This window comes from Mustela nivalis (genome assembly GCF_964662115.1).
Source record: "Mustela nivalis genome assembly, chromosome: 9".
In the NCBI taxonomy this organism is placed as follows: Eukaryota; Metazoa; Chordata; class Mammalia; order Carnivora; family Mustelidae; genus Mustela; species Mustela nivalis.
Genome location: NC_139028.1, coordinates 28,194,869 through 28,207,025, shown reverse-complemented (window position 1 = coordinate 28,207,025; position 12,157 = coordinate 28,194,869). Strand labels below are relative to the sequence as shown.

Genomic DNA, 12,157 nt, shown 5'->3' with positions numbered 1-12,157 from the left:
GGTTTCCACAGGCTGTGGGCAGGGAGGGGGGTAGGGGAAACCGGTTGAAGGTGGTCAAAGGTGATAAACTTCTAGTTATAAGATTAGTAAGTTCTAGGCATATAATATACAACATGATGATTATAGTTAAGAATACTGCATTATAGGGGCGCCTGGGTGGCTCAGTGGGTTAAGCCGCTGCCTTCGGCTCAGGTCATGATCTCAGGGTCCTGGGATCGAGTCCTGCATCGGGCTCTCTGCTCAGCGGGGAGCCTGCTTCCTCCTCTCTCTCTCTCTGCCTGCTTCTCTGCCTACTTGTGATCTCTCTCTGTCAAATAAATAAATAAAATCTTAAAAAAAAAAAAAGAATACTGCATTATATATTTGAAGTTGCTAAGAGATTTTAAAAATTCTCATCACAAGGAAAAAAAAACTTAGGCATGCGTGGGTGGCTCAGTCGTTAAGTGTCTGCCTTTGGCTCAGGTCATGATCCCAGGGTGCTGTGATCAAGCCCTACATCAGGCTCCTTGCTCAGTGGGGAGCCTGCTTCTTCTTCACCCTCTGCCGTTCCCCTGCTTGTGCTCTCTTTCGCTCTCTCTCAAATGAATAAATAAAATTAAAAAAAAAAACAAATAAATGCAATATAATTTTTATACCCAAATGCCTGTTAATCCCTTTAGAAAATGTTGTTTTTGGAACTGGTATCACATAGCATAAAAATACTCCAAAGAGGGGTGCCTGGGTGGCTCAGTCAGTTAAGCATTTAACTTGGCTGGCATGATCTCAGAGACTGGGGCTTCCTGCTCAGCCGGAATCTGCTTGTTTGTCTCCCTCTGCCCCTCCTGCTTGTGCTCTCTCTGTCTCTCTCTCAAATAGATGAATAAAATCTTTTTTTAAAAATGCACAAAACATTTTAGAATCATCTTCAGGGCCCAAGTTTTGTATGCTTTTTAAAAAAACATTTTACTGGGGCGCCTGGGTGGCTCAGTGGGTTAAAGCCTCTGCCTTCCGCTCGGGTCATGATTCCAAGTCCAGCAGGGAGCCTGCTTCCTCCTCTCTCTGCCCACCTCTCTACCTACTTGTGATCTCTGTCTGTCAAATAAATATATAAAATCCTTAAAAAAAAAAAAGGTTAAAAAGTCCTCACGGAAGGCATGAGCTGGAATGTTATTACCATGTAAATAATAGCAACAATCTTTGGATTTGGGGTTCATTCCTTCACTCCTTTTCATCATACAATAGCTCTTGAGTTTTTCAGAATTCTAACTAATGCAGCTCAATAATTTGAGCTTGAGAAATAAATTCAGTATGAGAAAGTAAAACAGTAATTCTTTCATGATTTTCCCATGAATATTTTCACAAATGTAGATAAAGACAGTGTTCTTTTTATCTAATTTTCTTTTTAAGTCTAGCTTACATATATAGATCAGAGAAATTGTCAAATCACTACTCTTTCAACAATTCAAAAACATAGCACAACGTCCACAGAAAGCTTTTCTCTGTTAAAGTTTTCTTTCTGAGTCTTTCTTTACATAAACTTAACCAATGCTATCATTCTCACAATTATGCATCAATTTGACCTAACTAAATCTCCGATCATCACATTTTTATAGTCCTCATAACCAAGTGATATGAAGGAAAAGTTTCTCCATCTTCATTAAAACATCAGTATCACCATCACATACAGGCACAAATGAAAAAGATTTACTTGTAATATTGAGTGTTCGGTAAGAATGCAAAGCAACCAAGAATTTCAGACACTGTTGGTAGGAATATAAATTGGTACTACCATTTTAGAAATCTCTTTGCCAGTACCTATTAAAGCTGAAAACATACATTCCTTCTCAACTAGCAATTCCATTCTTTATTATCACCAGAAGGCAAGCACTATAATGTTCATTAAGAGCATCATTTGTGACAGTGCCAAACTGAACCCATCAACACTATAATGCATGCATTGGGGCACTTGGCTCGATTAGTTAAGCATCTGCCTTTGGCTCAGGTCGTAAACCCAGCATCCCAGGATGGAGTCCAGTACTGGGCTCCTTAATCACTGGGGAGTCTCCTTCACCCTCTGCTTCTGCCCCCACTCCCTTGTGCACACACACGTGCACACTCTCTCAAATAAATAAGTTCTTTTTAAAAAATAAAAAGTAGATGGGGCGCCTTGGTGGCTCAGTGGGTTAAAGCCTCTGCCTTCAGCTCAGATCATGATGCCAGGATCCTGGGATCGAGCCCCACATCGGGCTCTCTGCTCAGTGGGGAGCCTGCTTCCTCTCTCTCTCCCTGCCTGGCTCTCTTGCCTACTTGTAATCTCTGTCTGTCAAATAAATAAATAAAATCTTTTAAAAATAAATAAATAAATAATAAAAAAATAAAAAGTAGGGGCGCCTGGTGGCTCAGTGGGTTAAGCCTCTGCCTTCTGCTCGGGTCATGGTCTCAGGGTCCTGGGATCAAGCCCCACATCGGGCTCTCTGCTCAGCAGGAGTCTGCTTCCCTTCCTCTTTCTCTCTCTGCCTGCCTCTCTGCCTACTTATGATCTCTGTCAAATAAATAAATAAAATCTTTTAAAAATAAATAAATATAAAAATAAAAAGTAAAATGCATATATTATGCTATACTCGCACAATAGAATACTCACAGGAATGAGAATTAAGAATTTTTTTTTAGAAGATCTTATTTATTGGGACGCCTGGGTTGCTCAGTGGGTTAAAGCCTCTGCCTTCGGCTCAGGTCATGATCCCAGGATTCTGGAATCAAGCCCCACATCAGGCTCTTTGCCTGGTGGGAAGCCTGCTTCCCTTCCTTTCTCTCTGCCTGCCTCTCTGCCAATTTGTGATCTCTGTCAAATAAATAAATAAAATCTTAAAAAAATAAAAATAAAAAAAATAAAAGATCTTATTTATTTACTTGAGAGAGAGTGAGAGAGAGCGGGATGAAGGGCAGAGGGAGCAGCAGACTCCCTGCCGAGCACAGAGCCCAATCCGGGACTCAATCCCAGGATTCCAGGATCATGACCTAAGCAAAAGGCCAACTGAGCCACTCAATTAGTTGAGAATTAACTGAGCCCTGTGAATTAAAAAATTATTATGACCTGCAACATGAATGAAACTTACAAACACAACACTGACCAAAAGAGCCAGAAACAAAGAGTATATACTGTACTACCCCATTTACAAAGTTCAAAAACGGCAAAACTACCCAAATATATATATATTTGTCAAGACTTACCAAATTACAGATTTAAATATATGCAGTGTATAATATGTTAAAATGCTTCAATAAATCTGTTTAAAAAACGAACAAATGGCATTAGAAACCAAGATAGTGGTCACCCTTAAGACTGGACAGTGGGGATAGACAGATGCATGATATATGAAGAAGAATTCTAGGACATGAGTAATGTTCTGTTTCTTGATCTGGGCTCTAGTTACATGGATATGTTTCCCTTGTGAAAACTGATCATGCTATATATTTACAATATCTGCATATTTTTTAAATGTTCAATGTGAAATTCACTTTAAAATTTGGATAATTGGGGACGCCTGGGTGGCTCAGTTGGTTAAGCGGCTGCTTTCGGCTCAGGTCATGATCCCAGCATCCTGGGATCGAGTCCCACATCAGGCTCCTAGCTTGGCAGGGAGCCTGCTTCTCCATCTGCCTCTGCTGCCACTCTGTCTGCCTGTGCTCGCTCACTCACTCTCTCTCTCTCTAACAAATAAATAAATCTTTTTTAAATAAATAAATAAAATTTGTATAATTGAAACCTCTTCATCTTAGCACTTTCTTTCCACTTTGTCAAGTGTCTCATGTGCTACTTCCCTTATTTTCAGAGAAAAAATTTACAATATAATCCAAATAATGACATTCATTTTTCTGCCATCATTAAACATACTTCCATGCAACTCTGTAGGCAATAAAAGGTTGACTGACTGAAAGCAGTTATTTAACAGTGGTTAGTGCTAAGATTTTGAGAAATTACCTCTTTCTACCACATATAATGTATACGTTCACATATATAAAAATACATATATACATATACAAATATTTTATGTAGTATTTGGCTATACTGTGTTTATTAAAAACCCTATAAATGATTACACACAAACAGTTCTGGTACAATTGTTGAAGTTCAAGTCTGTGGACACATGTCCCTGCTATCATCATTCTTCCTGTGCTTAAACAAGACCATGGAGATCAGTCTTTAAACGTTATACTTGGCACTTTATATGTAGTATATATAGAGACATATAATCTAAAATTTAAACATCTCTAAGAAGCAGTATTCAAAGAAAATTAAGATTAAAAATATGAGGTAGTTATTAAACGCAGGAAAACAAAATGCATTCTTTTAGGTAAGAATGTAACCATGGTATGGTTGACCCAGCAATGAGTGTTTACATAGTCAAATTTTGAAAATCCTTTATCTGGATTTAACCAGAAATTAAAAATTGACCCCACAAAGAAGAATCTAGTGGAAAAGGAAGAAATGGGACTAATAAAAAGAAGGAAATTTCTTCTCTAAAATTCTAAGTGGATACAGCATATCTAAAATAATCAATGAATAGAGGAACATGAATATTTTTAGAAATAGGAACATGAGTACAAGAAGAAACAACTGAAGAAATCATTGCCTCTGGAAACTGATATCATAGGGAGTATAGGTTTGGGGACTGAGTAGTAGCTACCACTTTTCATTATAAACCTTAAAAAGTGTTGAACACTTTCAAGTATTAAAATAAGGTATTGCTTTAGTTTAAGTTGTTTTAAGGGAGAGAACCACACTTTGACAAGTCTTCTAAAAATATGGTTTTACTATTAATCATAGAGAACACAGTAATATATGCCATACACACACACACACACATAAATATGAAACATTTTAAGCTGGCATACGAAATCTATGGCTTAAACCCATTAAAAATGCTAATTCGTAAGTTCATTTTCAGATGCCTTATGTTCTTTTTTTTTAACACTGTATTTTGCTTTGCTATTACTTTTTGTTTATTAGATTTATAACAGACTAAGAAATAAACACCACAAAGGTTCAGCTAATTAAGCTTTATGTTCTTTGTTTACTGGTTGTGGAACTATTCCTAGGTCTTTAGACAATGCCATACCTATATGAGAAATTTTACTTTTACCTCTTACTTATTGAAAACAAACAAACAAAACATATAAACCCTAAAGCTATACTTAGGAACTTCCCCAACCAATATATTGATATTAGTAAAACAAAACAAAACAAACAGAAAAACTGGAGATTCATCTAGTTTTCTTAGAATCTATGACCTGTAGTTAGAAATAAAATCAAGTACATACCATCAGAGGAATACCCAGTAAGGCCTCCAAAAATGACTAGCACATAGCTAACATCAAGCTCCCTCATGATCTCATAGGCTTTTTCTTCTGTGGATGCCATTGCCTAGAAAAATAGATGCACATTTCTCAGAGCAGAATTCCAAGTCATATAATCCCTCAGAGAGAAATATTCCCAACTAGACCCTGTGCGCCAAACATTCAAATGATTCCTTCATCTTACCTGCCCTACTCGAGAGATATGGGTATTATTCCATGTGTTATTGTCTACTAAAATTGTCCGATTCGCCATAGCCGTAATTTGGTAGCCATAATCCCACCATGACATGACCTTCGCATCCTGAGAAAAGAATGGGAAATGAAAATAAGCTTGCTGCCTCCAAATATCAAATACAAGAAAAGACCTGGAAGGGCATCTGATAGTAAGTGAAGCAATGCCTAGCCAGAAAATAAATCTTGGCACTTGGTCCTACATTTATAATATAATCATGAAATCTCAGGGCAAATTATATAATCCAACATTCCCAATACTTTCATCTCAGATCACCTTATATAAACAAGCATAATAGGATGGAAGGTATAGGGGACGGTGTAATACTTCCAAATAATCTGGTGTCATGAGGTAATTACATTAAATAAATGATCTTTAACAATACACAAAAAGTAGTTAATATCAGAATGGGGGGGAATATAAGCCACAGAATATAATGGGCAAGAGTTTAAAAATTCTTACAGCTTTGATTAACAGTCTAACTCAGAAGGGTTATTTCCAATAGCTTTGCAAAGAAAACCACTTCAGATTCTCAAAAGGTATAAACAAAAATGTTAAAAGTGCTTATCATCAGGTGATGACTTTATGCAAAATTTGTTACCTTTTTTTCTTGCTTCTATTTTCTGATTTCTTTTACAATTAGGGTGGTCTGCCTCATGATAAAATCACCTCGCTGTCAAAGTGTAGGTGATTACACCAGTAAGGATACTGAAAAAGTCCTGAATTAAATGGAGGCTGACCATCAGGGCTCATTCAACACCCGGGTTCTATAGTTCAAATTTCTCCAGGTTTTCTACCCATCTAAAAGCTATACAATTCACTATCACGGTAAATGTCTCCCACTTCCCCATACCCCTCAATCCAACTCCTCCCAAATTTTTACCTCTGGAGTATTGTGACGAAGCCAATAGTAAGCTTCTCGAAAGTCATCAAAGATGATCCTACTGCCATCCCCACCACGGGCAGACAGCACAATGGAGGGAGAAGAGTAGGCCTCACTGGTCACCCAGGTTGAATGAAAGGTGTAGGTAATAAGAAAGAAAGCCATGACTAGTATCATCCCACTTGCCACCTAAACAAGGAAGAATTGTGTTGTAAAGCAAATTAGATTTAAACAACTCAGAACAGCTTCTTACACACAATATAGATGAGATGAAGCAAAACAAGTCAGGGGCTATACAAGTCCACTCTGACTACTATGACAATATTCCCACACCCAAAAAATACACACACACACACACACACACACACACACACAGAATTTCCCAAGCCTGTTCTTAGTGTTGCTTAATTCTCACTTCATTCTTAATAGGGTAAGTGGAATCCTGTTGCTTCTTGCTCTTCTTGTCTGGACGACTTATATCCAAATTCTTCATGTAAGTGGACAGCACTTGGGAGACTCCAATGCCAGAAAGAATGCACATAACAGGTGCCAACACTAGCATAAGACGCACCTGTAAGAGACAGGAAGCAAACAAAAACAGTCTAATCGGAGTTTTACAAATTACAGATTTCAACCTATCATGACACCAGTTCAGTGGTTTTCAACAAACATGATTTCTCAAGAAAAAAATATGAGAAAATACTTGATATATCTACAGTAGAAGAATGTATTTCTTAAACTGTTTTCAGTTATATATGTATATGTGTCCCAAATAATGGTATGTTAAAGAATGTATTTAACTATGGTTTAAGAAGCACTGTTTTACAACAATATATAAAATCTCTCCGCTTTCAACAGTCTAACACTTGACAATCTTCCCAAGGCTTTAAGGGGAAAATATCAACTCTTTTCCTAAGACACACAGAAAGAAAGGGGAAGAAACCTGCCCACAGTCACTTTCTTCAACAGAGTGTATGTACCCCTTCCTGACACAAGGTTATGAAGCCAAGAATGCCGGGCCCCATAACCAGAATGTATCAGTCCGTTATACACCCTTGAGAAGGAGCAGCAACAGTGAGCAGCTTTACAACTCAACCCCTCAAATGCTCCAAGGGAAACACATGCACACTCATCAGTACATTCTGAATCATGCCATGCCCCTCAGAGTCAGGGGCAGGGATGTTATGACTGAGGGCATTCCTCACCATGACAGCCGAAAAGTACATGCTGGTCACACCATACATGATGATGAAAATCCGGGCATCAGATAGGTTGCTAAAGCAGTAATAGAGACCAACTGCAAAAGTAAAAATAAAAAGAAGTAATAAGCAGCTACAATAAATAATCATAGACTCATGCAAGGATGTTTACTACAGAACTCTTTAAAATACCAAAAAGTCAGGGCGCCTGGGTGGCTCAGTGGGTTAAGCCGCTGCCTTCGGCTCAGGTCATGATCTCAGAGTCCTGGGATCGAGTCCCGCATCGGGCTCTCTGCTCGGCAAGGAGCCTGCTTCCCTCTCTCTCTCTCTGGCTGCCTCTCCATCTACTTGTGATTTCTCTCTGTCAAATTAATAAATAAAATCTTAAAAAAAAAAAGATTCTTTAAAAAAAAAAAAAAAAAATACCAAAAAGTCAGAAAACACCTATATCCAACATAAAGATCTAATTTTTTTTTTTTAATATTTTATTTACTCATTTGACGGACAGAGATCACAAGTAGGCAGAGAGGCAGGCAGACAGAGAGGGGGAAACAGGCTCCCTGCTGAGCAGAGAGCCTGATGCGGGGCTCAATCCCAAAACCCTGGGATCATGACCTGAGCGGAAGGCAGAGGCTTTAACCCACTGAGCCACCCAGGCGCCCCGAAAGATCTAATTTTTATAGTATATTTATGTAAGAGAATATAATACATCAACTAAAGTATTGCTGCAAGATATTATGGACCATTTGCCTTCTTACTTATCTCTGTACTTGTAAAAACAAATAATATATTTAAATATCATAACTCTAAAATAATACTCAATAACAGAAAATATGAATCTTTATAAAATGAGAAAAATTGGGGAGAAACTTTATCATCTCATTTTTATTCAATAAATTAACTGGATGAGGGGGCCTGGCTGGCTCAATCAGAAGAGCATGTGACACTGGATCTCAGGGTCATGAGTTTGAGCCCCATGCTGTGTGCAGAGATTACAAAAAAAAAAAAAAATTAATAAAAAAAATAACTAAGGGGTGCCTGGACAACTCAGTCAGTTACGGTCATGATCCCAGGGTCCCAGGATCAAGCCTTGCATAACACTCCCTGCTCCGCCGGGAGTCTGCTTCTCTCTTTGCCCCTCACCTCACTTGTGCTCTCTCTCTCACTGTCTCTCAAATAAAATCTTGCAGAAAAACAAACAAACAAAAAAACCCTATAATAAATAAATAACTGGATCAATATATATCAAAATGTTAACAGTAGCAATTGGGATGTGAAGAAAACTGAAATGTTTATGTTTTTCAACTTGTCTATATTTTTTACAAGAGACAACTTAATTTCATAAGAAAAAAATTAGAAGTTACATTACTTTTAAAAAAAAAAAAGGAGGAAGCACCCCACCTCTAGTAAATCCAAAAACGTATCTGGATTGGCTAGAACGTAAGTAGCTGAGTCTTTACTATCAGCCACGCCTATTCTCAAACTTCAATACTGCTAAGGAATAAACAGAGAAGAATCATGGATAGGGGATGAGAGAGAGAGGTACACTGAAAGTACTCAAAAACCAAAACCAAAACCTGAATCCAAATGCAAGCTGAATTTTAACTTATAACACAAATGAACAGAAAACTATAAGGCTCTGAACTTGCCAGCATCTCTAACTGTTCAACTTCTGACTTCTACTCTGCCTCAAATATTAGAAAAATGCTTAGCCATCCTTTGCATGGCATAGGGTAAAGGGGAAAGAACAGAAACAACAAAACACAAGGATGGGGGTAATTTACTTATTTAAATCAAATTATCTTTTTTTTTTTTTTAAAGATTTTATTTATTTATCTGACAGAGAGAGAGATATCACAAGTAGGCAGACAGGCAGACAGAGAGAGGGGGAAGCAGGCTCCCTGCTGAGCAGAGAGCCCAATGTGGGGCTCAATCCCAGGACCCTGGGATCATGACCTGAGCTGAAGGCAGAGGCTTTAACCCACTGAGCCACCCAGGTGCCCTCAAATGGTGTTTCTTACAAAAGAAGGCCACCTCAGAACAAGGCAGACAAACCTGGAAACATGAAGACCAGAAGCTGAAGATCAAAATAGTACGAGGACCAGGTCGTGGGCTGGTGTTCAGACACAGAAGCAATGATGGGGATGTTGTTCTTAGCATAAGAAGGATCCAGCAGTGAGTAGAAACGCCCCGTCCAGGGAGATATTTTTCCTGGCAGCAAAGAAGCAACAAATTCACAATCATTCCTGAAACAAAATAACCTCTGATCCTAAGTAACCACAATTTTCCATTTTAATAAGCGTCTCTGAGACAGAGAAGGATTAGGTTTTTGTTAAAATGCCATCATTACTTTGAGAATATCATTCCATCCTTTCTTTCAAAGTTGAGAGTACTTTTTGTCAGCACAGCTAGCAAAGTAAAATCTGGCTGTACATGAACTCAGAGATGGGAGGCAAAAGTGCATTCTCCAAGGGTTTTAGGTCAAATTTGGCAACCATGGCCAACTCTATAAACTAAATCAGCTCCATCCTCCAGTGCTGCTCCCAAGTAGACAATACATAGAGACATGGGCAGTATCAGATCAACTAAGAAGTGAGGAAAACGTGGCATGCTAAACAGCCATGGGTTAGTGCCTATGGGATTAGACAAGGCCATGTTTGTAGGATATGGCCAGCGGTACTGATTTTTCCCACCCTACCAAGAAGAAAGAAAAAAAAAAAAAGAGGAGAAAAACTAGCAAGGTGAGATACAGTCCTTTCACCAAGTGTGTTTCTGACATTAAGAGCTACTCTAACAAGACATTCTACATAGAATCCAAACACTGGGGTGACAAGTGGACTGAATGTGAGGAAGCAGAACTTTATAATCTTGGGAGGAAAAGAATGACTCTTTCTGTGGTCAAGAAATAACCTATATTTTTGAAGTTTACATGTTCCATACCCATTCACACAAGCTGTGAGCCTTCCCTACCTGTCAGCATGAGGAGAGCTCCCACGGTGAGAAGGACAAAGCCTACCAGAGAGATGACACTTCGGAAAAGAACTTCAAACTGCTGTGGATTCAACTTGCTGCGCAGATAATCCACGAAGGCATGGATCTGGCAGAGACCAAAGACCCCAAAGGCCGCCATGTGCTCTGATGAAAGGACAGGCTGTAGGTAAAAGCATGTATGTGACAATGCTGAAAAGCACTGGATCCAGCCTAGACCTGAATTATCCTGACCTAGTTTGGACCAAACAAAGGGTCAAATGAGTTCTGAGGCTCAGAGGATTTAGCCAATGGAGGGAAGGGTCTAATTCGCCCACCGCATTTTCCAAGGAGTACTTGGGGTCCTCCAAAGCATGCCATACGTTATCATTATCATACCTCTGGCCTTTGCTCGGGCTATTTCTTTAGCCTAGATAGCAATTTTCTCATTTTTCCACAATTTGCGTCCACAGAAATTCTCATCACTCAAGGCCCAATGCAAATACCACTTCGCCTGATCTGCCAAACTGAAATCCATTATTCCCCTCTATGTTCAATGCACTTTAGATCTCTTCCATTACTTACTAATTCTTTCTTTGCTTAGATCAATGGTTCTCAAACTAGTGAGCACCATAACCATGGGGAAAGCAAAGACGAGAGTGTTAAGACAGACTGTGGAGTCCTCACCTAGAGTTTGATTCAGTGGGTCTCTGATGCAAACCCAGAATTTATATTTTTTTAATAAAAAATTTGGAGTTAATTTGCTTCTTCAGAATACTGAAATTTTTATTATTATTTTTTGTAATCTCTATACCCAACATGGGGCTCAAACTCACAATCCCAAGATCTTCAAGCGGCATGCTCTGAGTCAGCCAGCTGCCCCCAGAATTTGCATTTCTAACAAGTTCCTAGACAGTGCTGGTCCAGGAAATACATTTCCAGAATTGTTATATTACCGAATATAGACATCTGCCTGGTTTTCCTTCCCTGCAAGACTATAACTATTATAGTAATTATAACTACTATAACTCCCTTAAGGACCAGGACTGTATTTTTAATTTTTATATTTCACTGATTAGCAAACTGCATACAGCAGGTGATCAGTAAGGAAACACTGCTGACCTCTGAATAAGAGTCCCATTTCTATCAGAATTTTACATGAGAAATCAAACAAACCACTTAATTCTTTGGTTTCACAGTTGTGTCTTAACACTATGAGTAATGTGGTTTAAACGTTTGTGTTCTGCTTCCTAAAGGACTTTCACACAGGCCCCATCAAGAAGTTCAAGGATCATTACTAATACAGGGACTCATCAACATTAAAAAGGACTGGAAATAACTTTGCATTTACATCAACTCAGCTCAAAATGTCTCTCCTCCAACAAACCTAAGCCAAATTAAAAGTCATTCAATTCTAACTTTATGCAACAAATCTTAACGCACCCTGGAAGCAGACTTTAATGACCAATGATTCTGTTGCTTCAATTAACACGACAGTCCCACGTTAGACTATGAGTAAGTCTTACTCTCTTCATCAGA

The 12,157-nt window shown here is 38.6% G+C and overlaps 1 protein-coding gene across 1 annotated transcript in view; it reads right to left on the bottom strand.

Annotated features, from left to right (window-relative positions):
* Positions 1 to 12,157, bottom strand: part of STT3A (STT3 oligosaccharyltransferase complex catalytic subunit A) — a 31,054-nt gene that overhangs the window by 6,463 nt on the left and 12,434 nt on the right. Inside the window, exons 9-15 of the mRNA XM_082683852.1 lie at positions 10,622 to 10,802; positions 9,707 to 9,862; positions 7,658 to 7,749; positions 6,868 to 7,023; positions 6,453 to 6,641; positions 5,522 to 5,638; positions 5,302 to 5,404 (exon numbers count right to left, since the gene is read on the bottom strand). Coding sequence (XP_082539978.1) covers positions 5,302 to 5,404; positions 5,522 to 5,638; positions 6,453 to 6,641; positions 6,868 to 7,023; positions 7,658 to 7,749; positions 9,707 to 9,862; positions 10,622 to 10,802 — 994 coding nt within the window. The remainder of the gene's footprint in view (positions 1 to 5,301; positions 5,405 to 5,521; positions 5,639 to 6,452; positions 6,642 to 6,867; positions 7,024 to 7,657; positions 7,750 to 9,706; positions 9,863 to 10,621; positions 10,803 to 12,157) is intronic.